Source organism: Lemur catta, chromosome 4, assembly GCF_020740605.2.
Source record: "Lemur catta isolate mLemCat1 chromosome 4, mLemCat1.pri, whole genome shotgun sequence".
NCBI classification, from domain to species: domain Eukaryota; kingdom Metazoa; phylum Chordata; class Mammalia; order Primates; family Lemuridae; genus Lemur; species Lemur catta.
In genome coordinates this window covers 55,761,155-55,788,307 of record NC_059131.1, presented here as the reverse complement: position 1 = coordinate 55,788,307, position 27,153 = coordinate 55,761,155, and the positions used below count along the sequence as shown (strand labels likewise).

The following is a 27,153-nucleotide window of genomic DNA, read 5'->3' as shown; positions in this document are numbered from 1 at the left end:
AGGAATGAAACCAGTGGAGGGAAAATTAGAAGAGAGAGTCAGAGGTGTTCCAGATTCTCCATATAGAAGGGATATTTGGGTGGCAATCTGGCCCCAGGGAGCGGGGGCCCAGGGAACCGCACTGAAGCTGGGTTTGAAGAGGAAGCACAGTGTTTCGGTAGGGATGCTGACAGAGAGAATGTGTTAGGGAGGCAGATTCTCCCAAGACCCTCTTGGGGCTTCCAGGGTGGTCAAGCCCAGGCAGTGGGGACCACTGGAGAGATCCTGGAAGGATCACAGGCATATGCCAGAATAGCCCCAGCCATCAGGACAGTCGGGACATGGGGTAGGGGGTCTTACTGGGAATCATTCCTCTTATCCTCGGCCATCACATCAGCATCTGGGGAGGAAACTAGCTAAAGCTGCAGCAACAGGGACCCAGGTGAGCTCTGAGCTGGGGTTGCAGGTGTGAGAAGAAAGGTGGGGTGTGTTCAGGGGGGCCAACTGCACAGCCTCTGCCTCTGCCTCTGCCTCTGCCTCTCAGTCTCCGTCTAAGAGGGAATGGTCAGAATCGCAGAAGTCATGGCCTCAGGCGAGAGGAAGTGATTTGGTAGCATTTTGGACTCCGGGGTGGGGAGCTGTCAACTGGATTCTCAGCTTGGCTGTCTCTCTCTGAGGTCTCTAGGCAAGGCTGCCGGTTGCTCGGCTGGCCTGCCTGCTGTGGGGGGCTTCTGAACAAAAGCCAGCTGGGAACGGGAAGGCAGGGGGACTTGTTTCAGGCATTGTCTCCAAGCTCTGGATAAGAGGATATTTTTCCTCCCAGACTTGTTCTTCTGCATCTAAGGCTGGTGACTTAGGTTGCTGCCCTCTCTTCTGTCCCCAAAGAATCAGAACCTTTGAGACAAGCAGTCCAGAACCCCCATGCACTCTGCTTCCAGCCCAAACCTGCCCTGTCAGTCCCTCCTTCTCCATCTAGCTATCCTTGGAGTTCAGGGGCAGGACAGAACTTTGATGGGCAGGGAAAAGCCCACCCCATTCCTGTGCCAACTGTACCCCTAAGGAGAAGCTGGCTGGAGAGGCCAAGGTGGAGGGTATAGAGGGCACTTTACCTCTGTGAGTGACCTCTTTGAGGAGGCTTCTCTGGCATGGGGGGCTGGGAAGGGACCCTGGGAGCCCCGGGAACCCTGCAGGGAGGAGGCTGTGCTTCAGCTTGTCTGATTCAGCCCATAGAAAAATGAACAGTGTTCCTTTTAAAAATCAGTGCTTTTGCAATTTCTGGGATCCGTGGGATTTTTGCAGCTTGGGTTGAGGGTGGGGGAAGCAGTTTTTAACACCAAGCAACATGAGGGCAAATTCACTCAGAGCCACCCAACCACATCCCCCGCCTTTCATATCGGTGTTTTACCTTCGACAAAAGCTCTGGGTTCTCTGTCATGCCTCTTTTTTCTCCCTGGATCCCAATTGTCAAGCCTTCAAGAAAATGCACTTCAGTCCTTTGTCACTGAGTGTAATTTGATAAACTGAGCAGAAACACACTGCTCTCCCCATCCTTTCAAAAACTGTTACTGCCAGAGAAAGAGGATGAGGGAAAGAGATCTGAGGTCTTTGAATGGACGTTTAAGCACGAGCGCATGCACACACACACACGCACACACACACACACGCACACGCTGTCTCATACACATACCAGGACATAGAGTTGCCTTGGTGGGAGGAGGTTGAATCCCAGACTCCTGTGAGTGGGGGCCCGGCCCTGGGGTCCTGGGATGGATGCCCTCCCAGCTCCTAGCGACTCCCCTAGTTGCAGGCCCTTGTTGCAACCGCCCAGTGGGCGGTGCCAGGGCAGGTTTCGGCTATAAAGGGCTCTTGGCTCCCCGGGCCTGAGAGAACGCCATCGCTGCGGCAGTGTCCCTGCCAGCCACAGCCAGCTTGGGGCACTGCCGGTGTCCCATCGCCACCAGGCAGCCTACTCTTTTCCAGGCGGTGCCGACTTGGACACAGCTGTCAGCTGCGTTCCTCATACCTACAGTCCTCTCCATCGGCAAGTCCCTTTTTGGATTGCTTTCTTCGGGTTGGGTGTGGGGTGGGAGGAGAAGGGCTGGGTGTGGGGGCTTTGACAGGGGAGGATGGGGGTATTTCTACCTTATTAAAAAATTCCTTCTGGGGCATGTCTCTGAAGCTGCGATTTCTGAGATGAGGTATGGGGTGAAGCTTGTTTCACATTCAGGGAAAGGAGAAAGCAGCAAAGTTCTTTCCCAAAGGCCACCCCGTTCCCAGAGGGCTGCAGGGGAGTGGGTGAGGGGCTCCCTCCTAGCCGGTCCTCTCTGAGGGGCTGGGAGTGAGGGGCCAGGTTGTGCCTGCATCTGGCTCTGCCAGGTAGAGATGCCTGGACAAGGGTTGCTGTCTATAAAGCAGAAATTTAAAAAATTTGAAGATACCTGGGGGAGGGGTGGCGGTGGTAGAAAGTCACACTAGGGAACAAAGAAGGAAAAGAAAGAAGCGTTTTAAGACATGAACACATAGGATCCAGAATCCAGCTCCGCTCCAGCGGCATCGCAAACAGCAGGATGGCGTCTCCAAAGAGGCGGCGAGCTGGGTGGGTTCTGCAGGTGGTGGTTTAGAGGGGGTCAGTGAATTCTCTAAACAGCCTCAGAGCCCCTAAAGCTGCGAGGGATAGGGGGAGGAGGAGAATTTAGCCCCCATGGGCTCTAGAAAGGCAAAATCCCTGGCTCTGTGGAGATTTCTAAGCCCAGTTAAGTGAGCCACTGTACGCCCCCATCCGCAACCAGCCTGGACAGCAGGGTCCCAGCTTCTGTTGGAGTAGCCAGGGCACAGTCAGGGAGTGTCCTCTAAACTGTCCTTGAGGATTGGGCGCTGGAGGGAGGCTGCCAGCCTTGTGGCGCCTGTTCTGGAGGGAGAGGTCAGAGTGGGAGAAGGGTAGGCAAGCAGGCCGCCTGGACTGAGTACCTGGGGCCATAGCTGGGTTCCAGGGCCAAAGGGCACCCTGGATCTGCTGGAGCAGCCATTCCTGCTCCCGCCCTGGAGAAGGGTCTCAGCAGGACCTACTGTCCCAGGTCTCTCTCCTCCTCAGCTCCTCAGCAGGTCACTTGGACTTGGAATTTTGCAGGCAAAGGGACCGCCACTGTCAGGTAGTGTACCAAGAGGACTTAGAATGGAATGGGACCAGCCTGGGGCCCTGGGGAGGATAAGGAGGAACTGAAGCTGAGTTTTCCAAGGGCTCCTTCATTCCAGCAAGTCAGGACAGGGCTAAGAGCAGAAAGAACTCCCTCAGGTGGAATCCCGAGCTTTGTCCCTCAGGCTAGACTGCCCATGGTGTAGACCACAGTGTAGATAAGAGGCCAGGGAGACCTTGTGCAAACTCTGTTGGTCCTGAATACACAGCCCTGCTTCCTGCCCACCAGCCCCTGGTCTCTTTGCTTTCCGGACACTCTGGCCAGTAGGCTCAAGAGGCCACCCCCACCTTTATCTTGGGCTTCCCCATCTCCCATTTCTGTTTGGCTCTGGTTGGAGGAATCAGAGGTGGTTTTAGGGAAAAGCAAGTAAATAAGCATCAGTTGAAAAAATTTGGGGCCAAAACTGTGCAAAATTGAGTGTAAAATTGATAGTTTCCTCTGTTGTCACCTTTAGTTTTCAGAAGCATGGACCATTAAACAAAGGGGGAGCTGCCGTGTGGGACAGGATCTCATGGCTCATGGGGACAGGTGCTGGTTTGGTGGGAGAAGGAACAGGACAATACAATGGGGAGGCGGATGGGAAGATTCTGGGCCTTAGTTTTCTTATCAATACAAAAAGTAATATGTAAATCTAATATCTAAAAATAGTGCTGTCTCACAGGGCTGGTGTGGAGATGAAATATAATAGTAGCTGTGGAAGAGATTTGTTGGCAATACAGGACTGCACACACGTAAGGCACTTGGAAGGCACACTGTCTTCGTTCCTTTGGGTGTAGCAAGCACAGGGCAGGCAGCACTCCTGGGCAGCTTTGTGCCTTGGCAAGAAGCAGGACTTTAGGCACCTGCCCCTGTGCATGAGTGTTTTCTGAGCCCAGGAAGAGGGTGCAGAAGCTGTGCCTTGCCCACTGTCTGCATATTCCAAGAGTGCCTGAGGCCTGTCCCGGCCCTTTCTGCCAAAGACTGCAAATGCCATCCAGGCAGAACTGCACTTGAACCAGCATCCCCTGACTGGTCTCCCAGGCTGCTCTGACTGGTTTCAAAGTGCCCGAGAGCTACAGGGACATGCTTGGCAAGCCCTGAACTGAGGCTTCTCAGCACTACAGGCAATAGCTGAAGCCCAAGGGTGTGCCCTGCACCCACGGGAAAGGGTTGTGCATGTGTGGGGGGTGTCCAGGAGTTCCTGTGATATTAGCTACCGCCAGCCTAGAGGGAGAGAGATGCTCACTGGGGAACAGGCAGATCATTCTAAAGCCAGAATGAGAAAAATGTTCCTGGCTTAGAGCACACTCTTGCTCCCAGAGCTTCATGGGTTAAGCTGTGCCCCAGCTCTGGTGCAGTCCACAAAGCGCCAGTCACACTCTTGTGGCCAAAGGTGGGATTGGGTGATGATTGGTAGTTCTGGGATTCAGTCTGGGGTCAGGGTCAGGGTGGATCTGTAACCAGGATTAACGATCAGTCTGGGATTGGACCAAGGCATGTGTTTTAGGTCAGACTGAGGTCTGGGTCAGGGCCCAGTCTGAGGCCCGAGTCAGAAGTCCATCTGAGGCTGATAAAGGAATGTCCTCTGGTGGAATCTGACTAGCAAAGCTGGCTGCTGACCTTCCTCTGTCCTAGCCACCCTCTTAGCAAGCCTTTGCCATGGCCCCAGCACTCTTCCTCTCCATAGCACCTCCAGGAAATCTTACAGAATTATAATACCACGGCTTTCCTTTCTTTTTTTCCTAAGTACTCTCTGGAACTTGAGCAGAGAGATAATCCAGCAACTATTGCTGTGGGACCGTGCTGTCCCTGTGGACATTCCTGGGGACCCCACTTGGCAGCTGGGCAATAAGAAGGACTCAGAATTTCTCTCGAGTTTCCCCTCCCCACTCCCACTCCACACCTGAACGGGAAGAGCAGCAATGGACAACAAAGGGGCACAAAAACCAGGGGAGTAAGAGGGTTGGGAAAGGCAACTGGAGTGCGGGGGGACTTCTGTGATCCCTGGAAAGCAGACACTTTCTGTGAACTCTTGGGTTGGTGGCTGGGAGGCAGGTGTTTTGTGACTCTGACAACGGTCCTCCCATTCTGTGCACTTTGCTTTGTGCGTGCTCAGTGTCAGCCTGCGCGTCTGTTTGCATCTCCATAAAGCCGCCTGCGTGTCCACCCTTTCCGAGATGGATTGCTCCATGGAGGGGTGCCCCCGGGGTCACCTTGCCCATTCACCACCTTGTGGCCAGTGCTGTGTCCCGGGGTCAGGCTAGATTCTTAGGGCTCTTCAAGACAGCAGGGCCTCAACAATCTCCCCCAGGCCCATTTTACTCCAGTTTCATCCTCAGATAGGGAGTAGGGTGGTGCTAGCCTCACCACCCTGGGTGCCTGGTCCGGATTTGACTGTCCTGTGAAACCTCCCTGCTTGACAGGGTGGTCCCCATCTCTCTATTTCTGGGGCCAAAGTGGTCCTGACAGGGACTTCGTGAGTGTTCAGGCCCCAAGCGACCTGGGGTGGAAGTCTGAGGGCACTGAGGCGGGAGTGGAGTCCTTTGGGAGCCTACAAGTAGGCTCTTAGGAGCTGATCTCCCAGTAGGAAAGGTGAACGCGGAAAGGGGGAGAGGGAATTACTTCCCCCGAATCTGTAGTACCAAAACGGTCCACCAGGTGGGGTTCCAGGGCAGAGAGTGAGAGCCGCGAGGACCCAGCGCTGGGAGCTAGAGACCAGCCTTTAGATCTCCGGCCACATCAGCCTCGGAAGCGCTCACGTACGGAGGGACACCACATTCGCGCGCGCCTTAGACGCTCACACTCATTCTCTTCTAGTAAACTCTAAAGCAGAACTCGTACTGGGTGCAGGGGAGGTGTTAAAAGGGGAATCTCATTTCGTTTACACACTTACCGCCCTCAACTAAAGGAGGGATATCTTCCGCTCTGGGAGTGCGAGGGTGCACGGCAGAGCCAAGGCAGCCGGGGAAACAGGATGCACGCGAGGGGATCCAGGCGTCAGCTAGACAGACGTCGGGCTGGTATGCACAGCTCCGTGTTAACAAGGGTTCGCAGGAGGAGAGGCCAGAGGACAGACATCTGCCTGGATACACAGACACACAGCTCTAGAGAGAACACACAAACCCTCAGACACATCGCTTCACTCCCCAGACGTTGGGCCGACGCAAGGACACACACGCGCGCACACACAGATGCGGCCCCGGGCCACACGCACACCTCACACAGGCACGCGCGCTGGGCCCTCTGCGACCAGCGCTGAGAAGGTGGCCGTGCTCACTCGGCATGTTTATTTACTCATTTGTATCAATGAACCTTTGTACACTTCTCTTCCCACCTCTGGGTACCCGGGCCTCCGCATTTGTCCTGGCGTGGGACACTCGCCGGGACCAGCATCGGGGTTCCTCAGTCGCTGCGGGCCGTGGACAGGGACTGCACAGGGGAGGAGATCTCGAGGTGTTGGAGAGGAGGGGCTGCAGAGGTAGCAGCCAGGACGCGGACGGGGACCGGGCAACCTCAGGGTCCTGCAGGGAGCAGACATATGTGGGGGGAGTACCTTGGCATCTGAGGTTTGGGGATGTGGGACTCGGGATGGCGGACCCGGGGTAGGAAGGGATTGGGAACGGCAAATGAGGGGTCCCGGGAGATAAGAGCCAGCAGGTTGGGAGTTCGGGACCCTAGGCACAGGTTCAGGGGCTTTGGGCGTCCCCCCCGTCAAGGGGGTAGGGGTAGTCCGGCCAGGACCTCTGCTGCCGGGGCTACGGCCCACGCGGGACTGCCCGGAGCGGGAGGAGGGGGCTAGTGACCTGCGAGGGAGGGAAGTAGTCTAGCAGCCAAGCGGGCACTAGACGAGTGCGCACTGTGCGTGTGTGTGTGTTCGCGCGCGCGCGTGTGTCTCATCTCGTCCGTCTGTAGGTGCTGGGCTCAGCGAGACGCCGGCGAGAAAGAAGAGGAGGCGAGAGGTGAACTGAGTTTGATCCTGCGGCGGCTACAAGTGGGTCCCGGGCGGGCGGCGGGCGGCGGGCGGCCGGGGCGGGGCGGGAGGCCGGCCTGCGCTCACACGCTCCGGCCGCGGGCCGGCCTCTCACCACGCCTCCAGCTTTTGTGAGCGCCGAGGGTGGGGGGATGCTGGCAGCCTCCCGCCTCTATATAAACACACGCATTGGCTCGCTTAGGACGCAAATTCACATTGAGAGAAGCTTTTAAAACCACCAGCCCTGAAATCCTGCCTCCTGCCTTTCCCCTCTTTCATTCCTTTGCCTTCCTTTCTTCCCCCCTTTCTTCCCCCAGCAGCAACTCCAGAGCCGAGAGACCGCGTCCCGGGACGGACTGCTTTTTCTTAATTGATACAATAGCCCAGCTCGGGTTTTCCACCTCCTCCTCCAACCCCACCCCGCCTCACCCCTCCCGCCTGCCGCCGCCGCTGCCGCCGCCGCCCCATCGCCCGCCCGGGGCTCTGTCGCCGGCTGCGTCCCGTCCCGGCCGCGGCCCGCCGGCTCCGCACCCGCGCTCCGGCCGCCGCGCCTGCCTCGCCGCCTCGCCCGCCGCGCCCGCCTCGCCCGCCTCGGGGGTGCCGCGGCGGCTCTGAGGCTCGGGCGCGCCGCCTGGGGCTGCCCAGAACGCTGGGCTCGGGCCTCTCCACTCGCCTCGCCCCCAAAGTTTCTGGGTTCGTTGGAATTTTTGCATTCAGGATTTTGCCCCCTTTTTTTCACCTAGGAATTTTGGGGAAATACTTTTGACAAATCGCACTTTCTCTCCGCTAGCTCTCCGCGCCCCCTTCTTCTTTTTTTTTTTTCCAAGCAGGGGAAGGGGCTTACGAGAAAGAGGCTCCTGCTGGACAAAGTTTTCCAAAGTTTTCCGAGTGTGATGGTTGCGGGGAGAGCAAATCCACCAGCTTGATTCACGGCTTCATCTCACCAACCCTTGAGCAGCCCCTAAGCCCGCTATAAAGGAACAAACAAACAAACAAACAAAGTTACACCCCAGTTGCCTCGTGTCTCCTTTCTCTCTCCTTTTAGGCATTTTTTTCTACCTCTCTCCGCTCCCCTTGCAGCCTCCACTCCCCTTTCCTCGGCCCCTTCCTCCTCCTCTGTTTCGCCTGGAGGTGCCAGGACCCCCGTCCGCAGCCTCCCTTCCCCCGCCGCTCCGGTCCCCTCCCGTCCAGCCCTCCCCTCCCCCGCCGGGGCCAGCACAGCCAATCCCCCGAGCGGCCGCCAACATGCTCTTTGAGGGCTTGGAGCTGGTGTCGGCGCTGGCCACCCTCGCCGCGTGCCTGGTGTCCGTGACGCTGCTACTGGCCGTGTCGCAGCAGCTGTGGCAGCTGCGCTGGGCTGCCACCCGCGACAAGAGCTGCAAGCTGCCCATCCCCAAGGGTTCCATGGGCTTCCCGCTCATCGGAGAGACCGGCCACTGGCTGCTACAGGTAAGGGCGCGCTCTCTCCGCTGCTCTCTGGGGTCCGCTAGCTGCTTGCTCCGGGCCGACGGAACCGCGGGCCGGCCAGGGGGCGCCGGGAGCGTGAAGACACTGGTCCCCGCCCCGCCCCTTCCCTCCTCCCAGACTCAACCGCCCGGGCTTCCTCTGCCCGCCCGCAGCGTGGTTCGGAGACCACTGGCGCCAGGTGAGCAGGTTCAGGGGGCTGGTGAGAGGGGTTTCCGGACCAGAGGGAGCTCTCGAGAATGACTTGCCCTGGTCGCGGGCGGCCTAGCAGGGGTGCGTGGAGCCCCCTGGGGGCTCCCGGCGCGCGAGTCCGAGGGGACGTCGGGTCCTGAGCTGCTTTTGCCTCCCCTTCGCGCCCCACGCCCCCGTCGCCGTCGGCTTCCTGGGCTTTGGCTGTGTCGCTGGGAGCCGAAAACTGACTCGGGAGAGTAAGACGGGGTGGGTGGCAGCTTGAATTGCCCCTTTAAAACTACTCCTGCTGCGTAGTCTGCTGCTCCAGGTACTACTGCCCTGGTCCGCGGTCCGCTCCAGTGTGTGTGTTTTGTGGTGGAAGAGGAAGAAGGTAACCCGAGGAAAATGGGAAGCCAGAGACCTGTGAGCTCTCGGCTTTCGGGGAAAAGGGTCTGTTTACTTATTGGGTGGGGACAGTTTAGCAGGAGAGAAACTTGGGAGAGGTGTGTGTTTGTTAGACGCTGCACAACCTCACTCTGCTGGTGAAAATGGGGGTGGGGCGCGTTAGGGACCAGACCCAGGTAGGTAATGGGGAGGTTAACCTGGAGTTAACCTCATCAAGTGCTAGACAATCGCTTTTGCAATGTGATACACACCAGGTTTTTTCTTGGGGGTGGGGGCCCCTCTGGGGTTACCGCGTTCGTGTGTACGTGTGTACGCGTGTTTGTCCGATGGGTGCTGATGAGGGTGAGGGGGAGCATGGATGTCCAGAAACAGACAATTCCGGCACTGGAGAGGTGAAGCGAAAGGTGAGCGCCGGGACCTGCGGGTTTAGAGGTGCGAAAGCTTGGCTTGAAATTAACAGACGCGTGCAATCCGCGCGCGCGCACGCACACACACACCCCGCCCCGCCCCCGGCTTAATGACAGCGAAGCGGGGGCGGGGAGGGGGACGCGAGGTTCCTCTGCCCTGTGGTCTTTCCATGTCCCTGAGTCGGCCCATATCTTTTTGGGGTTGTTCGTGCAATGGGGTGGGGTTCGCTTCAACCAATCCGACTACCCCTCCCCGCAAAGAAATCCCCAGAGCCTCTCCCTTGCCACCACACTTAAAGGGTTAACTGTGGCGGTGGTTTAGGCTTTTGGCCGCCAATTTAGGAAATAAAATAACTCTTGGGCAAGGGTTCCCGCCTTGTTACAGCCAGTCTGCGGAATCCACGGTCTGTCACCGCCCCCCACCCCGTTTCCTGACCTTTCTCTGCCCCCCTTAATGTCCCCCTGACCTTTTCTTCTAATCTCACAAAGGCCCCTGGGGGTCCGCGTCCAAGCAACACAGAAGTTAGGGAGGGGAAACTTGCTCCTCTCATCCGTACAACCCGGGGCCCTAGGTCCCGTAGGTGGAGGAAAATAGGGGGATGCGTGCAGGGGAGCGCCGAAGGGGTTAATGAGAGCCCTCTGAATCCTAGCGTTATTTCTTCGGAGTCATTTATCAGATTTTACGGGGGGACCTCCAAGGGCTCTCCGTTTCCACCGAGCGCCATCTAAACAGAGCCCAGGGCTAAAAATACAACATTTTTGTATAAATTGGACTCGCGGCCCGAGCGGCCGCCCCATGAAAGTCCTCTTTGTGAAGACCATGGAAACAGCGGACAAATAACTCTTTATTAATGCCACAAAAAACGCACTTTAATTACAGTTAGGCAGATCAGAGGCAGGGGGTGGGGGCGAGGCGGCGGCGACCTCGGAAAATTCACAGCCCAACTTTTGTGCTGAAAGAAAAGAATAACAGAGGAAAAGAAGGAGAGGAGAGACGGAGGGTCAGACGGAGCGCGGAGACGGGTAGAGCAGACGAAGGGAGGGAACCCCGCTTCTCACCCCCTCCCTGTCGCACCCCACCTCCGCCTTGATTTTTCTTAAAGGGGTAGATGCCGTCTCGAACGGCTGCACAGTGGGGGTAGCTCTCCCCGACCCTCCAGCCTGGGAGCGGGGCAGCGTCCCCCGCGGCTCGGCCCCCCTCCTGGCGGCGCGGTCGTTCCCAGCTCGTTCCCTGTCGCGCGCCGGGCCTCAGGCGCATGTGGAAAAGTGATTAGGGAATCCGGGTTCTGCAGAGTCACTTTTCGGCTGTGCTGGGGTGTGCACACTTCTAGCTGGAGAATAGTTTTCCGTGAAAGAAAGGAAAGTGAGGAGGAGGACCAATCCAGGAGAGGGGGAACTGAGCTGTCCCCTCGGGGGTGCGTGACTGGATAGTTCTGGAGCCGGAGTCCGTAGTTCTGTTGGCGGGCAGGCGGGGCCACTGGACAGGTGGCAGTCCTCCCCTGCTCACTCAGTGCCGCCCCGGCAGAAGAAGGGTTAACACGGGGTGGGGTAGCGAGCGCAACGTCAAAGGTGAGCGGGGCGCCCCTGCCCCCGCCCCTCTGAGGTCCCCTCGGCTTCCGGTACTCGCGCCGGGCGGGCTGCGCCTGCTGTTTGGAGCGTTAGAGCCGGCCAGGGCCCCGCCATTCTCTACTTGCGCCGCCGCCTCCGCCGCCGGGATCCGGTTACCTGCGCGGGTCGCCCCGCCGGGTCCTGCCCCGCCCCGCGGGAAGCGCCGTCCGCCGCGCTCCCATACCAAACTCCCGGGAGGCCACGAAAGCCGCCTCAGTTATTTCCAGGGCAAAATGCATTGGGGAACCCGCGGCTTTAGGTCCGTGACCCCACCTCGCAGAGCTCTCGGAGAGCTGCCGGATCCCTGCACAGGCCACACTGGAGAACGGAGGAAACTCCAACGCGCCCCCCCAATCTGTAGTGACTGCCTCTGGGCACCGACCTCACCGCTATAAATAATCTTTGGCCTGCGGCCACCCCGCGGGGTCTCGCCAGCCCGTGGCCCGCAGCCTGGAAATATTTATTCCGAGAGGCTCCAAGCGCTGGGTGGGGGTGGGAGGGTGGGGGTTGGAGACTAGCTTTAGGTCCAGCTGTCCGGGGATACCTTTTCCCTCTCGAAAGTCATTACTGAAAAACAGCCTCCTGGGGGTGCCCCTGGGCCTCCCGCCTCCTTGCGTTATTTATTATCCTCTCTAGGCCCTACTTCCCAGTTCTTGTGCACGCCGTGAAAAATAAAACCTGCGTGCGTGCGTGTCTGTGTGTATTTGCTGGGGGAGGGGCAGGTGTCTGGTGCCCCGAGTTGGAGGCTGCCAATCCTCCCCCGCGGGTCCTCTAGAGACGTGCACCCTGAGAGAGGTCCCTTGTGTGGCTTCCGCAGGGTTCTGGCTTCCAGTCGTCGCGGAGGGAGAAGTACGGCAACGTGTTCAAGACGCATTTACTGGGGCGCCCGCTGATACGCGTGACGGGCGCGGAAAACGTGCGCAAGATCCTTATGGGCGAGCACCACCTCGTGAGCACCGAGTGGCCTCGAAGCACGCGAATGCTTCTGGGGCCCAACACGGTGGCCAATTCTATCGGCGACATCCACCGCAACAAGCGCAAGGTAAGAACTCTACATTCCTCCCTCGGTGTAAGGAGTTCATGGACAGCCTCAGAATGTCCCCACTCGAATCAACGCCCCCCTTTGCGCACCATGCTTGAGGACCCCGCAGTTCCCCGTCTAGACGACTTTGAGCCTGGATCCAGGGCCTGCACAGGCCTCCTCCAGGTCCAACCTCCCGCTGGCCTACTGCGCTGTGGACACCGCCAGCCAGGTTGCTTTGGACAGAGCTTGGAAGTGCGGGATCTGGGGTGTCCAACGCCTGTCCTTGCTGTGCTCCACAGAACTGGAAAAAGGAGGGGGCGGGACAGCTGGGCGGCGCGCTTTCCTTTTCACCACTTTCCCCCAGGAATTCATTTTAAAATCAAACTTGGCCCTCCCGCCACAGGTTGCTTAAAGAGAGACGCGGACAGGCGCAGGGATGAGGGGTAAGGGCATCTCGTGGGCAGTGATTTCGGGGCCTCATCAGGGAGAGATGCGGGAAGCTTTGGACCGCCGTGCGCACCGGCCTGGACAGTGGGGGAAGGCGAGGGGTGGGGGAGCAGCCGAGGCGCGGGCGGAGATCAAAGCGCACCCCCCCACACAAAGAGGAAGAGAAAGTGGGTGTTTATCCTGTGGATTTCCCGAGCGACTGGAAGAGGCGCGGAGGCGGCGAGCCAGCGCGCACGGAGCAAGCCTCCCCGCCCCCTCTGGGCTGCGCCGCCGCCGCGGCTCGGAGCGCGGCCGGCACGTGCTGTTTGAACTGCAGTAACCCGAAAGCTGAGCCGGCGGGCGGGCGGGGCGCCGGCCTGCGGGCTTGAAGCCGCCAGGAGGGAGGCTGCACGACCTCCTCCACTCCATTTTTTTCCATTGGGTCAGAGGACTCACCCCGGGTTGAAACCTAAAGGAAGGGGAGAGGCAGCCTCTCATCTCCCGGAACAGTGGATGGGCTCCAGTCCGGGAGGGGGAGGAGGAGGGGGCAACTCCCTGGGCCAGAAGTCCGCGTGTGAGGTGGCCGTGGGGGATTGTGCTGCTCGCTGACGCATCCTGTAGCGTTTGATATTCTCTGAACAGCCTGCGAAGGGTAATTCTCCATGGCAGACAAAAGAAGGAAAATCAAACAGGAGACTGGTCTTCGTGCCTCCCCCACCCACCCCAGTTCCCTAATAAAGCGCGTATTTCAGGAACTGGAAAAGGGCTCCCAAAGTCATCTCTTCCATCTGCCTCACTCAGAGCTGGAAGCAGTTAACACAGCCTGGGGACCGACGGGGTTTGGGGGGCAGGTGTTCTGGGGAGTGGCTGGGAGGGGGCTGTGGGCTTAGGAATCAGGCTTTTCAGCTGTGTTGGATAGTTATTTCTCCCTTAGTCTTGGTGGCACCACCAAAGGCCCATTCCAGAGCGTGGGGAGAATGCTGAGACTCAGGGACCCAGCTCCAGAGCAGATGGCTGCTTGCTTCCTCATTTCATCTTTGTAGAGCCTTTGACAAGAAGGGAATTATCCTCTCCTCTCACAGAAGCCTGGGAGAGGTTGATTGAGACTTGAACCCAGTCAGGACGCAAAGAAAAGGCAGGGCAGAACCGGCAACAGAGGCCTTCCGCTTCCGCTTCCATGGGAATAGTTTCTGGGCCACCACGCATGTAGAGTCCTACTCAGTCCTGCTGGCTCAGGGGTGCCAGCAACTGGGATGGGTAGGGGGTGCTGGGAGGAAGGAGGCTTGGCCAGGACCAGAGTGAGAGACCCTGGGGCCTTGGGGTTCCACCCACCCTCTGCCTGACTTAGCTTTGGGCCTCCAGGTGCCCATTGGGGAGGGCCTGTCTGGAAAGCCCCAAGGTTTTGGCCTAAAATGTCCATTTGCAGGGGAGGGAAGGAGGAAAGGGAGAGCACAGACTAATAGTCCCAGAGGAGTATGTGGGGAAGGAGGAGGGTGGGACAGGGATAAGGCTGGGACTGGAGCAGAAACTGAGGACCCTGGGCGAGCTGTAGATGGTCTCCCTATTCACAGCATCTGGCCCTCTAGCGCCTTGGGGGTAGGGGAGTTGCCAGAAGCCAGTTCATCCTGGCAGAGGGGCTTGAGAACCAAATCCAGGGGCCCTCTCTTTGTGCATAGTAGTTGTGTGCTTGCTATGTGGTTGTGTGCATAGTAGTTGTGTGTGTCATGTGGTAAATGGGTAGTCAGCTAAACAAAAGGATCCCTCTCTACTGGATGACCTATAAACCTAAGTTTACTGGACAACATGGAAGGCGTGGGGTTAGGTACAAAGGAGTGGGAAACTTGATCCTTGCTCTCAAGAAGTAGCGTAGCTGGAGGGATGAGACTACTCAGGGGCACCGTTTCTAAGTATATGTCTATGTGGGTCCTGGAGAGAATGGCCGGTCTGCTGGATCCAGTGCCTGGTGGACTCTGTGGCCAAGGTGGGGGCAGCTGTGTGCCACTCCCACTGCCCCATCCAGCGCATGCCGCAGTCGGGGACCTGGCTGGAGCGTGGGCTGCTGGGCCAGGCCCAGCCTGGTTAGGAGGTACGTGCAGGAAGTGGGGCCCAGGTGTGCTGGGGCCTGGCTGGTGGGGAACTAGAAGCGTCACTGTTTCCATTGGGGCTGGTGGCCCACCCCTTCTCCGGGAGGTCTGGCCAGATGTGCTGGGAAGGGGCTCCTCACTGCCATCACTGCATGCCAGGTGTTTTGCCCTGGCTGCCCTGGTGGTCTAGGGCCAGCAGGGTGGGGTTGCCAGGGAAAAAGTCCAGAAAGTCTTGCCCAGTCTCACAGAATCATCTGTGGAAGCCAGGCCAGTGTCCCCACAGCCAGGGACTCATACTCCCTCCTCCCTGGTTACTCCTCCCCCACCCAGGGCCTGGGGTGTCTCTGGTGGATGGGGGAGGGACCCCATCTCTCTTTGTGTGTAGAGAGGCTGGTATTGTCCTTAAAGGGTGGATGAAATCCAGTTAGGAAGGTGGGGGAGAAAGGGTTGTCAGAGACATGGAGGAGTTGGGGGATAGTTCTAGAAGCTTCCAACACCCAGCCCCACACACCAGGATTAGGCATTTCCTCTTTCCCTTTAGAGATAGGGCCAGGCCTCTTTGTGCCAAGAGGCCATCTCCTTCAGGGCATCCTAGACAGTGCCTGTGAGACCCTCCGGGAACTTGGAGAGTATCTCAGGGGCAGCACAGTCATCTCGCCCTTTCTACCCAGACCCCTGCCTGCAGGGCCTGTGTGCCTGAGTCGGAGGTGGGGGAACAGGCTTTGGAGGTGGGGATCAGAAGCCCTGACTGCCCACCCACTGTCCCTCACTGACCTGGCCTTTGGGCCCCGTCCTGGAGTGAGGGTGGAGGTCAGGCTCAGGGTCATCACACTCTTCTCAGAAACCCTGTGCGTCCTGGGATGGAGAGGACAGGAGGCGCCTCAGCAGGAGGGCAGGGCCAGGTGCCCATGGCTGTAGGGTCCTGGGGGTAGGCTAGCCCATGCCTGGCTCTAGGAGTTCTCAGAAGCTCCATCCTGCACTGGATGGGAAGGCTGGTGGCATGGCCGGGCAGCCCTGCTGCCGGGAGCTCTGCCCTAGCCCCTGGCATAGGCACAGGGCCTTTGTTCTGCCAACCCAAGTCCTTCACACAAAAGTTACTGTAGCACCAGTAGTGGACACAGGGGCTGCTGAGGGGGCAGTGGCAGGAGCAGATTTCTCTGAAGGTCAGCGGGGGAGGAAGCCCACGTCAGCTGCCAGTTTGCCTGGGAGTGAGTGCCTCCCTCTGCTCGCCCTTGTGCCAGGCAGCAGGCTGGTGGGCGGGCTGGGCGTGGGGGCTACCGCCTCTCTTTGTCCCTCTTTTCTGTGTCCTTCTCCCAGGCCAGAGAGGGGTCCAAGGCTGTGATGCTGATGTGTCTGTTTACTCTCCCAGCCTTTGAAGACAAATGTGGCCTTGGTGGGGAGTGTGGAGGCTTGGCTGGGGTCTGCTCTGGCCCTAGCCTCTGTGCCAGCCGCTGTGTCCATCCTGGGTTTCCCAGACCTAAAGGGAAGGGACTCCAGGGGCCTGGGAAATGCTGAGAACAAACCAGAGTAGCCAGAATAGCCAGCCTCATCCTTAGAATAAACTTAGGCCATAGAGGAGGATCCTTTCAGGACCTTTAGATAAATTCAGAGCCCACCAGGGCTGGCAGCCCCACCAGGGCTGGCTCGATGGAGTCTGCAGTGGTGGGAGGCTGGGGCTTTAGGGACTCTGCTGGGTATGGCCAGTCATGCCCTGCACTGTGACCTTGGAGGGCCCTTCCCCCTCTGGGCCTCAGCTTTCCAAGGAAGAGGGAGGGATGAGAGCGTCTGGGCAAACCCTTCCAGATTCCGCCAGTGCTGCCTCCCCGCCCCGCCTGGTGTTTGCTGCGTGTGCGGAGGAGCTAGGGCAGTGTAGGGCAGTGGGAAGCAGGTCTTGAGGTGAGATGATTATAGCTAGAGCCAGATGGGGGACAGGACACCAGACTTGGGCATTTCCAACTCTGGGTGAAGCTGCCTGGCATTTCCACTGGGCCAGGGTGAAGCTGAGGGCCAGTGGAAATGCCAGACAGCTGGGAAGATGACGTCCTCTCTTGTTCCCCCCTTGCTTGGGTGTAAAGTACACACCTTGGCGTCACCCCTGTGCGGATGGCTGCCGCGGCGGCTGCCCGCCCTGTGTTATTCTTTCCACTCTGCAGGCCGCGGCTCCGGTGGCTTGGCCGGGTGGCCTGCCCGGGCCCCCACCCCTCTTGGGCAGCTGCTTCCATTCCTCCCAGTCTGAGTCACTGGCCCAGGCAGTGGGTTCCCTCTCTGGCTCTTCCTGCTCCCGTGGTTGCCTATCCATTTGTCCATCCATCCATAGCCACCAGCAGAGAAGGGGGAGGTTACCTGGCCAAGCAGGCACAGCACGCAGGGCCATGGGGGTTCAGAGTGACCCTCCTCCCAGGGGCACTGGATGAGAGGTGGGAGGGATGAGGGGGGCCTAACTGGGAGAGAGAAAGCATTTTTAGAAACAACTGTAGGGAATTTGAGCCTTGACAAGCCCTGGTGGTATCCCCAGACCCTAGTTCAGAGATTGGCCCACATTCTGGAGGGAGGAAGAGAACTAGGGATGGGGCTCTTGAGCTTATTGTGTTGAGGGGAAACTGGTGACATCCCTCAAGATGGGAGCCATCCTCCCTCCTGCCCTTGTCCTGAGGCTCCCTCTGCAGGGAGTGGCCTGGGCCTGGGCTGGTTCCCAGTGACCTTTGTCCGGCATTCTTGGCTCACTTTTGGGAATTCCCAGGGAAGCCCCGGAGGGAAACAAAGCAGCCCTGGCTTCTGTGATGACTGTGGTCAGGGAAGTCGGCTCTGGGGGCCGGGAACCCTTCCTCTCTTCACACTGAGCCGCTCCTGGGCACCTTCCCAGTGTGCCCAAGTCCCAACCCCGGCAGGCAGCTCCTCAGACCCAGCCCGCCCAGGCACAGCCCAGGCTCCTGTGCCCTAGCCGGAACCTCCGCCTCTGCCTCTGCCTGTCCTTTGTGGCGGGTGGTGGTTTCTGAGCCTCCTGGGCTTTGGGAAGTGCCTGGGCTGTTAACCCTGGGCACAAACTGAGGGATGAGGCCCCGCAGTCTTCCCAGCACCTGGGAGGCCCCAATGCCCGTGGAACAGCTGGGCCAGAGGCAGGGGCCTGGACTCAGTGGCCTCTGAGCAAAGCCCCTGGGGCCAGAGTGCCCACCACCTGCCTTTGCTTGGCTTCTCATTTGGGCAGTTTCTCCTGGGGGTTGGGGGGTGCTCTGAGGAGAATCATGGGGCAGCCAGGTGGAAAGGGACCTCAGAACATCCAGTTGGACTCCTCATGAACCACTCCTCATGAACCCATAGGGAAACTGAGCTCCAGACGGGGCAGCGACCTGCTGGCCATCACTGGGCAAATCAGAGGCTGGTCAAGACAAGAGCCCTGGTCCGGCTTCAGTTCTCTTTCCAGAGGCCCCAGCCCCCGGCGCCTGCAGGGTGCAGGGTGGCAGTGGGTTTCTTGGGACATTCCAGCTCCTGGCCTTGCTCAGCACCTCTTCCCACCCCGGTGCCCGGTGTGGGCCCCCTGCCCTTGGAGTCCTTCCTCTCATTCCCAGGTTCCGCGTCCTTGTCCTGTATTCCCCGGTTGTCCCTGCCCTGCTTGGCCCCCAAGGCCTGAATAGGAGCGATTCAGCCTGCCGTCGCTAGAGGGCGCAGGGAATGCAACCTACGGGCAGGGCAGAGCTCGGCAGCGGCCGGCGGGCGCCTTCCGCGCTCCCCGTGGGAAACCCTGGAATGGCCGCTCTCGGGCCGCCGTGCCCGTGTGGGCTGTGTGGTGGGGCCTGGTAGGCCCTCTCTAGGCGACTGGAGCATTGCCAGGTTCTGGGCTACCTCGAGGGGTAGCGTCTACTTAGGGTCAAGTGGACAGTGGTGCTCATGTGCTTGGTGGAATGACAGCAACCCCGGCGATAACCTGGTTCAACGTCAGCATTTTACAGATGAGAAAACTGAGGATTGGGGGAGGGGATCACTTGGTTGTGATCACACAAGAAGTTGGTGGATGATTCGGGGCTAAAACAGGTCTCTGGGCGCCCAGCGTCTATTCCCATCCCCCCACTGCATCTCAGAGCCCAGCTGGCTTTGACTTTGGCTGGGCCTGGTGGGCGTGGCCTCTGCCCCCCTGGCCCTCTCCACAGACCCATCTTTGGGACCAGGTCTCCCATGTGCTGGGGGCCCTGGCCAGCCCCTAACCTGGCCCCTCCTTGACAGAACCTCTACTCTGTCCTGGGCTGGCCAGCTCAGGGCCAGGCGTGGCCTTCCTGGCTCCTCCTGCCACACCTCCAGCTCCCCACAGAGACCTGGTAGCTGCAGAGTAATTTTTCTGCCTCCTGTGTTTCCTGATGAGCCTGCTCAGCTCCCGGGTACCACTTTCTGTTCACCCCATGTGTGGCCTCTTCGCTGTTTTTTAAGGGCCCTTAGTTGGCCAGTGCTGGGCTTTGGGGGCCCACTCCCATCCCGAAGACCAAACCTGGAATCCTAAGGACACCAGGGTGGGGGGCTGAGGTAGACAAGCTTTGCTTTTATCCATAACCCTCTGAAGGGAGGGGGCCACTGGAGTCCCCCCTGGAAGTTCCCTGGGACCCCCAAAACTAGGCAAGGTGTGAGTGAGCCGTCCAGGCCTGCGTTGACCTAGGTGACCTCCTATCGTCCCCTACCTTTTGGCTGTCCCTTTGTAGCAGGAGCAGCCCCAAACAGTGCGGGCCTCTCTGCCCCTCACCGGCCTCCTGCCCTCCCTCCTTCTCTCCGCCGGGAATTTCGGAATGAAAGTGCTATTGTGAATGCCTGGCTGGGCCACTGAAGGGCCAGCACTGTTATTTCTGCAAACCAGCCCTCCCATTAGCCATGCAGGGCCCAGGCCAGGAAAATGTTACCTTTCCTCCTCGAGCTGACTGCAGGGGAAATTCTCACATTTACAGTTTGTGCGGTGGTTGTGTTTGGGGGGCAGAGGGGAGGGCGGGCGCGTGTGTGTGGTTTGCACGGGGCAGGGTGGGGGGCTCCTTCTGCACTGCCCCTCCCCTCTCGGCCTTTCCGGTGACCTTTCCCCTGGTGCTGCTGGGGGGCACCCCCTTCTGCTCCATACTCTGGGGGAGATGGAAGTGTTGGTTATGAGTGAGACCCACAGGCTGTCAGTAAATAAACTAACATCCTCCCCTCTCCTGCAGATGAAAACCAGGTGCTGGGGCATCTCAGTGAGGAGGGGCCGCAAGGGGGTTGCCGAGCCAGTCAGGAGGACAGAGAAGCAGGGATTGACTGGCCACTTAAAATGGTCCTGGAAGCTGCAGGGAATTAAAAGGGCTTCTGTTTGTCTTTATGATCTTGTGGGGTGGAAAGCCATTGCCCCCATCCCCCTACCTCTAGACCTGGCCACACTGAAGACATCTTAATGGCATTACTGTTAATAAACTCCCAGTAGGTGTTTCTCAGGGCATGAGAATAATTTTGGTTCCCAGGAAGTCCTGCTTATGGTACAGCCTCAGATGCTCTTGCTTGCCCATCGGTAGAGTAGAAGAGCCACCTACTGCTTTCCCACCTCTTTCTGGTCCATTCCACTCACCTGTTTTTCACTTCTCCTGGGCACTTTGCCCCTTGTCCTGAGATTCGGGAATGGGCCCTTGCGTGGAAGGGCAGCCTCCATGCTCCAGCCCTCCTCAACCCCGTCTGTGCCCCTCACAGGCACATCCCCCACAGACTAGTTGGCAGCTGGGCTGGCCAGTCCCCAAGGCTTTGCCATTGTGTGGGACCTGGACTTTTCCCTAGTTGTAGTCACGGGACAGGTGCCTCAGCCAGGCCAGCTTCAGGGGGTACGCCAGGGTACGCCATGCTGGCCAGCTCACCCACCTGCCTCCCTGCCCTTCAGGTCTTCTCCAAGATCTTCAGCCATGAGGCCCTGGAAAGCTACCTGCCCAAGATCCAGCTGGTGATCCAGGACACGCTGCGTGCCTGGAGCAGCCACCCCGAGGCCATCAACGTGTACCAGGAGGCGCAGAAGCTCACCTTCCGCATGGCCATCCGGGTGCTGCTGGGTTTCAGCATTCCTGAGGAGGACCTCGGGCACCTCTTCGACGTCTACCAGCAATTTGTAGAGAATGTCTTCTCCCTGCCTGTCGACTTGCCCTTCAGTGGCTACCGGCGGGTGAGGACCCCGGGCCTGGGAGGAGGGGAGGCCGGGCATCCAGGCTAAGACAGGCAGGGGCACACGGACAGAGGGGAGAGGTGTCACTGGGAGGGTGGGCTGTGTGGGTGACAGCTGCTTCTCCCCTCAGGGCATTCAGGCTCGGCAGACCCTGCAGAAGGGGCTGGAGAAGGCCATCCGGGAGAAGCTGCAGTGCCCCCAGGGCAAGGACTACTCGGACGCGCTGGACATCCTCATCGAGAGCAGCAAGGAGCACGGGAAGGAGATGACCATGCAGGAGCTGAAGGTGGGGGCCGCGGCTCCCCCAGTGGGCAGCAGGCGCCCGTGCTCCGTGGTGGGGCTTCCCTCACGGGAAAGGCTCCTGCCCTTTCTCCATGCTCTGCTCCCACTTTGCACTGCTTTCTGAGTGGCAGCTGGAGAGCGCAAAACTGGAAGCAGAGACCGTGTCCCTGCCCCTGTGCAGGACGCCACAGGCTGCCCTCCTCTCTCCACAGCAGCCAGCAGCAGACACAAAAGGCAGCTTAGAGCTGGGAAGGCTCTCAGTTCATTTCATGGTTCCAAAACCTCTGGAGGCTACCTAAGGAAGCGGAGGCCCAGAAGGGGAAGCCACTTGCTTGAGGCCAGCCTGCACCCTTGGGGAATAGCAGGGGAGATTTGGGTGCACCTCCTCCACCCCCAGCCTTTCCCCCATCCCACCTGGCACGGGCTAGCTGCGCTCCATGCTGGGCTTCCCGCCCGCCTTGTGGGTGGATGTTCCACCTGAGGGGGCTCCGTTAGCCCCTCCCCCAACCAGGTACCCACAGACACTCACTGCAGACTCCCCATCCCCCCACTGTCTTTGCCTCCATGTATTCTAGCTCCAATTTTTTTCCTGGGGAGCCAGGAAGAGGCTGGAATGACTCCCATTTTACGAGTTTTGTGACTGGTGGTGCCATGGCAAGTAAGGGACCTAGGGCCCTTCACTCCCCTCTCTGGGCCCACAAATGTGGGGCTTGGAATGAAATGACCTGCTGGGGCCTTGCCCTGGGGTACCCACACCCAGTGTCCGCTCCCCAGAGAGGGTCTTTAAGTTCTCTGGAGGGGGTCACCTTCCCTCAGCCTCCTCACTGCAGCCTCATCTCAGGTCCTCAGGGCTGTGGCCCCAGGCTGCCTGCCAGACTCCATCAGCTCCCCTGATTCCTGCTAGATGTCCTCCTCCTGGGGATGGAGGAGGAGCTGGGGCGGGGAGTGGGAAGGCTGGGTTTAAACCCCATGTCCCCTGCACACACACATGCACGCATACACTCAGGCCCAGTACCTGAGATTTGTTCCTTTTCTTCTGTGAGCTCACTGCATTGATCAGGCCTCTAGGGCTGGCAGGATTCTAGCAGGGAGTGAGGAGTAGCCCTGCCCCCAAAGGACTAACAGGCTAGTGCCTCTGCCTGGCCACAGCAGTTGTGTCTCCTGCCCAGCCAGCGGCTGGCTGTGACTCCCATGCCATTGTGGCCCCAATGCCCAGACACGTGAGGCTCAGAGGAAGCAGAAATCACAGCAGGAAGCGAGCAGGGCCCAGCACAGATGACTCTGGGCACAGGGGACGCTGGCAGAATGGGCCTGTCCCCAGGCTGAGTCCACCTGGCTGAACTCAGTTGGCCAATGGTGCCTCTCCTCTCTGCGGCTGCAGGACGGCACGCTGGAGCTGATCTTTGCGGCCTATGCCACCACAGCCAGCGCCAGCACCTCGCTGATCATGCAGCTGCTGAAGCACCCGGCCGTGCTGGAGAAGCTGCGGGAGGAGCTGCGGGCCCAGGGCATCCTGCACAGTGGCGGCTGCCCCTGCGAGGGCACCCTGCGCCTCGACACGCTCAGCGGGCTGCGCTACCTGGACTGCGTCATCAAGGAGGTCATGCGCCTCTTCACACCCATCTCTGGTGGCTACCGCACCGTGCTGCAGACGTTTGAGCTCGACGTGAGGCTGGGCCCCATGGGGCCGGGGGCTGGGGGGCCCTGGGGGGCCCACTTTGGGGGCTGGGGCTGACGGATGGGGATGACCAGACCCCCGCTTGGGTACCTCAGTCTGATGGGGGCACAGTGCTTGCTTTCAGGGAGCTTGCAGTCTCACGGGAGCCATGTGGCCCCAAATGCAGAGTCAGAGGAAGCCAACCTGGGTGTCACATGTGAAGGTGCATGTGGACAGCTGTAAACAAGCCTGGACTAACATGCTGAGCAGGGAGGCTGGCCGGGCCTGGGGGGCCACAGTGGGGTGTCTCTAGGAAGGGGCAGGTCTTGAACATCTGGGGCTGGGGATGGACAGAGGCAGGCAGTCCTGGGCCCTCCCCTGGGCGCCCCTGGCTCTCACCATCCGCCCCCCCCGCCCCCATCTCGCCTCCAGGGTTTCCAGATCCCCAAAGGCTGGAGCGTCATGTACAGCATCCGGGATACCCACGACACAGCACCTGTGTTCAAAGACGTGAACGTGTTCGACCCCGACCGCTTCAGTCAGGCACGGAGCGAGGACAAGGACGGCCGCTTCCATTACCTCCCGTTCGGCGGCGGTGTCCGGACCTGCCTGGGCAAGCACCTGGCCAAGCTCTTCCTGAAGGTGCTGGCGGTGGAGCTGGCCAGCACGAGCCGCTTTGAGCTGGCCACCCGGACCTTCCCCCGCATCACCCTGGTCCCCGTCCTGCACCCCGTGGACGGCCTCAGCGTCAAGTTCTTTGGCCTGGACTCCAATCAGAACAAGATCCTGCCGGAGACGGAGGCCATGCTGAGCGCCACCGTCTAGCGTGCTCTGGCCACACCGGCCTCAGCCCAGCCCAGGCGTGGGGTGGGGGTGGGGGTGGGGGGAGGTAGAAACCTGTGTGTGGGAGGGGCTGAACCCGGGGAGGGCGAGCGCCCCCGTACTTGCCCAGCCCGGCCCCCCTCCCTGGCAAACCCTGCCCAGTGCCAAAAGGGCCCCATCCTTCCTGGGGACGGGCTCCCCTCCTGGCTCCTGCTTCCCCCCAGGCGCTGCCCAGTTCCCACCAGCTCAGCTCCTGGGACAGGGCGAGGCCGGGCTCTGCATGCCCGTTACAGTGTTAGGTGTTGCTCGTGCTGCAGTGTTCGCTCGTGATGTTCTGAACCGCCCCCTTCCCTTGTTCCTTCGGGACCCTTTCAGTTGGAGGTCAGGCCATTGAGCTGGGGAGGCAGGACAGAGGTGCCCCCTTTGGCGCACTCGTCAGCGCCCTCCCCCGGCCCCTCCCACTGCGGCTGCCAGAAGAACAGCATCCTGGGTAATAAATAGAACAGGAGTCAGCCTTAGCAGGGGCAGGGCTGCCACCAACCTGGAAGGCCTCCTCACCGTCACCCCCCCAGCCCCCAGCCACACCGGTTTGGACATTTGAAATTAACTATTGCTGCTACTTGTTCTGTTCTCTGACCTTGGGGCAAAGGAGCCCCAGGTCTGTCCCCCAGCATCCTCCTGGTGGCCCTGGGCAGGCGCACTGACAACCCACCTTCCCACCCCCAGCTTAGCCAAGTTGCTCCCTGCTACAAGCACACCCAACTGAGGCCCCAGGTCATGGGCTCCCCACCCCTCTATTTATTCCCTGATAGAGAATCTTGGCAACGCAGGGGTCTGGAACAAACATCTCCTCCATCCCCAGCCCCCGTTCCAGTTGTTCCAGGCAAGATGTCTGTTGAGTGGAGAGGAAGGGGTCTCGGTCAAACCCAGTCCCCTGGCCCACGGTGGAGCAGCTCTCCCAGGCTCCAGACTTTATTTGAGTTCAACCTCAGAGTCTCAGTCTTAGGCTGAGAGCCAGCCCCTCTGTCTTGTCCCCTGGAAGGGGATGGGGCCATGGCCAATTGCCACCTACCCCATCCTGTCAAAACCCTGATCATGTGGATTTGGAGGCTGCTGTGGCTCCCTGCTTAGCCACTGTGCACCCAGTGCCTCCTGCTCCGGCTAGTGAGTACGGGGCAGGATACGGTTTCTTTCTGCTGGCGGGGAGCATGGGCCTCTGTCTGCCCTTCCTTGCCGCTTACCTTGTGCCCTTAGCCCTTGGAAAGGTGCCCTTGAAGTCCCTTCCACTCTATGCCACTGTCTGCTTAGCCCAGCTCAGGGGACTGGGGACGAGATGAAGGCAAGGGGGAGGTGAGTGCAGAGGCAGCCCTGCCTCTGGCGACTGGAGGCCCATGTGGCCTTGAGAAGCTGCAGGGCGGGCTACAGCCAGAGCCCTGAGAGAGCTGAGGATGAGGGTATGTGCCATTTGTCAGAAGGGATTGGGTTGAAACTGGCCAGTCTGGATGACTGGGTGAGAGAGGAGTAGCTCCCGCCACTGGCATTCTGAGTGTTGGCAGTTTGGGATGCCTCCCAAGATGGTCTGGGGGTCTTTGGTGAGTCTCTCAGCAATTTTGTCAGTGTTTAAATTTTTCTTTGCTTCCCATGTTTCCCTATTGGGTTTTGATGTTATAAAAGCAACGAATCCTCTTTTCCAAGAAAATGAAAGCACAGAAGAAGAAAGCTGGACATGATGATCCCCCAACTGCTGCTGTGAGCAGCTCAGTGCCCCGACAATGTCCAGTGGGCAGCCCCACGGCGCACCCCAGCCGGCCCCGTCGGCCTCGACAGCAGACTCTATAGGAATGGGGGCATGCCTTGCAGACCACTCTGTAACCCCTGAGTCTAAAATGTTCCATTTGCTTCCTACTTTTCACTACTAAAAAACAGTGTGGAACAGACATTCTTGGCAAAAATAGTTTGAAATTTTTAAAAAATTGGTAAAATCCCTCCAACCCCCCCAATTCTGTAAAACAGGCTAAAATATGTAAAGACTCATCAAAGCTTGCAAGATAGCTGTATGGTGTACCAGTGTACCAGAACCTGTTACCCACCAAAAAGCCCAGTGTCTGGAAGGTTCGTTTTCCTTTAAGGTGATCCACCTTGCCCTGAACCAGGTGTTTTTGACTGAATATGTAGGAGTGCAGCAACTGCAACTCCACACAGGGAGCACACCGGGTGTGGCCCTGGGGACGGGCAGGGGGCTGGAGGGCTCTGGGAGGCCTCAGGGGTCTTCCTTGGGGTGGCCAGCCTGGGAGGGGGTGGAGAGGGAAAAGCCGAGGGGACCCCTGTAAGGGAGGAAAGAAGGATCATTTGCCCCGCTGGGCCTCAAAGGCAGTAGGAAGAGAGCTACAGAGAGCTCTGGCTGGCCGACGGCATCCTGCCCTTGCACTTCCTCCGTCTCTCCTCTGTAGATCTGTATTGAGGTATCTGTGTCCCTGTGTTTGCCTGTGTGTTTCATAGAGCTAGTGTTAGATGGGTGATGTTTTCTCACCATTCCCAACTATTGTAACTTGATATTAAAAAGACAAAACCCCCACAAAACTCCTGCCCTGGGCTTGCAGATTGAAGCACTTTTGATGTTGGGCGCTGGTGTTTGTGTTCAGGGCACCACCCTGCCCCTGCCCAGATCGCTATAATATTATTTTATACACAAGACTTTTTTTTTCCATAAATGTTATAATTTTGTGTCTGTCTTTATAAACTATTATAAGTACTATTTTTGTTATAATTCAAAATAGATATTTAGTATAAAGTTTTTGCTGTTAAATATTTGTTTTATTTAGTAAAATATGAATTTTTTCTCTATTGTAAACGTGGTTCAAAATATTAATATGTTTTTATCACAGTTGTTTTAATATTGAAAAAGCACTTGTGTGTTTTGTTTTGATATGAATCTGGTGCCGTATGAGTGTTTTTTGCTGTTCATGTGGTTTTAATCTGTATATAATATTCCATGTTGCATATTAAAAAATGAATGTTGTGCATTTTGTGATTTTGGAAATACTCAATATGGCTCTTTTATAGGCTTCCATAATAAACCGTGGGGACTCACACTCGTCTCCTTTGCCTCTCTGGTCTCTGCCTCTCAGCCTTACTGAAAGGGTCCTCCCAGCATTCACGTCGGTGGCACCTGGTCCAGCTTGTCCATTAGGAAGCTCTTCCCTAAAACGTCTGTCTCGTGAGGCCAGAGAAGTCTGTGTGGGGTCCGGGGAGGAGTGGGTTCCCCTGAGGAGGGAGAGGTGTAACTGCTCAGCCTGTTGGGGGATGGGACAGCTGGGAGGCCACTCACCTGGCTGAGTGTGGCTGTGACTGGCTGTGCCAGGTGTCTCAGGATTTGACATGGTGACACAGAACTCTGAGGGCCTGTCTTCAGAGCCCACCCTGTCAAATTGAATGAGGACACTGATGTCTGCTGCCACATGACAAACTGGAGAGCAGGATTCAGCTCCCGAGACTTCCTGCCTCACGCCCCATGCCAGCACTTCTCAAAGCCTGTGTCA

The 27,153-nt window shown here is 58.6% G+C and overlaps 1 protein-coding gene across 1 annotated transcript; it reads left to right on the top strand.

Moving 5' to 3' along the window:
- The first annotated feature begins 8,317 nt into the window (after positions 1 to 8,317).
- Positions 8,318 to 26,701, top strand: LOC123637036 (cytochrome P450 26B1). Its single transcript, XM_045549849.1, has 6 exons — positions 8,318 to 8,571; positions 11,995 to 12,219; positions 20,578 to 20,853; positions 20,984 to 21,139; positions 22,517 to 22,801; positions 23,225 to 26,701. Exons 1-6 carry the CDS (start codon positions 8,368 to 8,370, stop codon positions 23,615 to 23,617), a joined length of 1,539 nt encoding a protein of 512 aa, XP_045405805.1. The 5' UTR covers positions 8,318 to 8,367; the 3' UTR covers positions 23,618 to 26,701.
- The last annotated feature ends 452 nt before the right edge of the window (positions 26,702 to 27,153 follow it).

Coding starts and splice junctions, on each gene's coding strand:
- LOC123637036 (XM_045549849.1), top strand. CDS start 8,368: ATGCTCTTTGAGGGCTTGGAGCTGGTGTCGGCGCTGGCCACCCTCGCC. Junction 8,572..11,994: donor CCGGCCACTGGCTGCTACAG/GTAAGGGCGCGC, acceptor TGGCTTCCGCAG/GGTTCTGGCTTCCAGTCGTC. Junction 21,140..22,516: donor TGACCATGCAGGAGCTGAAG/GTGGGGGCCGCG, acceptor CTGCGGCTGCAG/GACGGCACGCTGGAGCTGAT.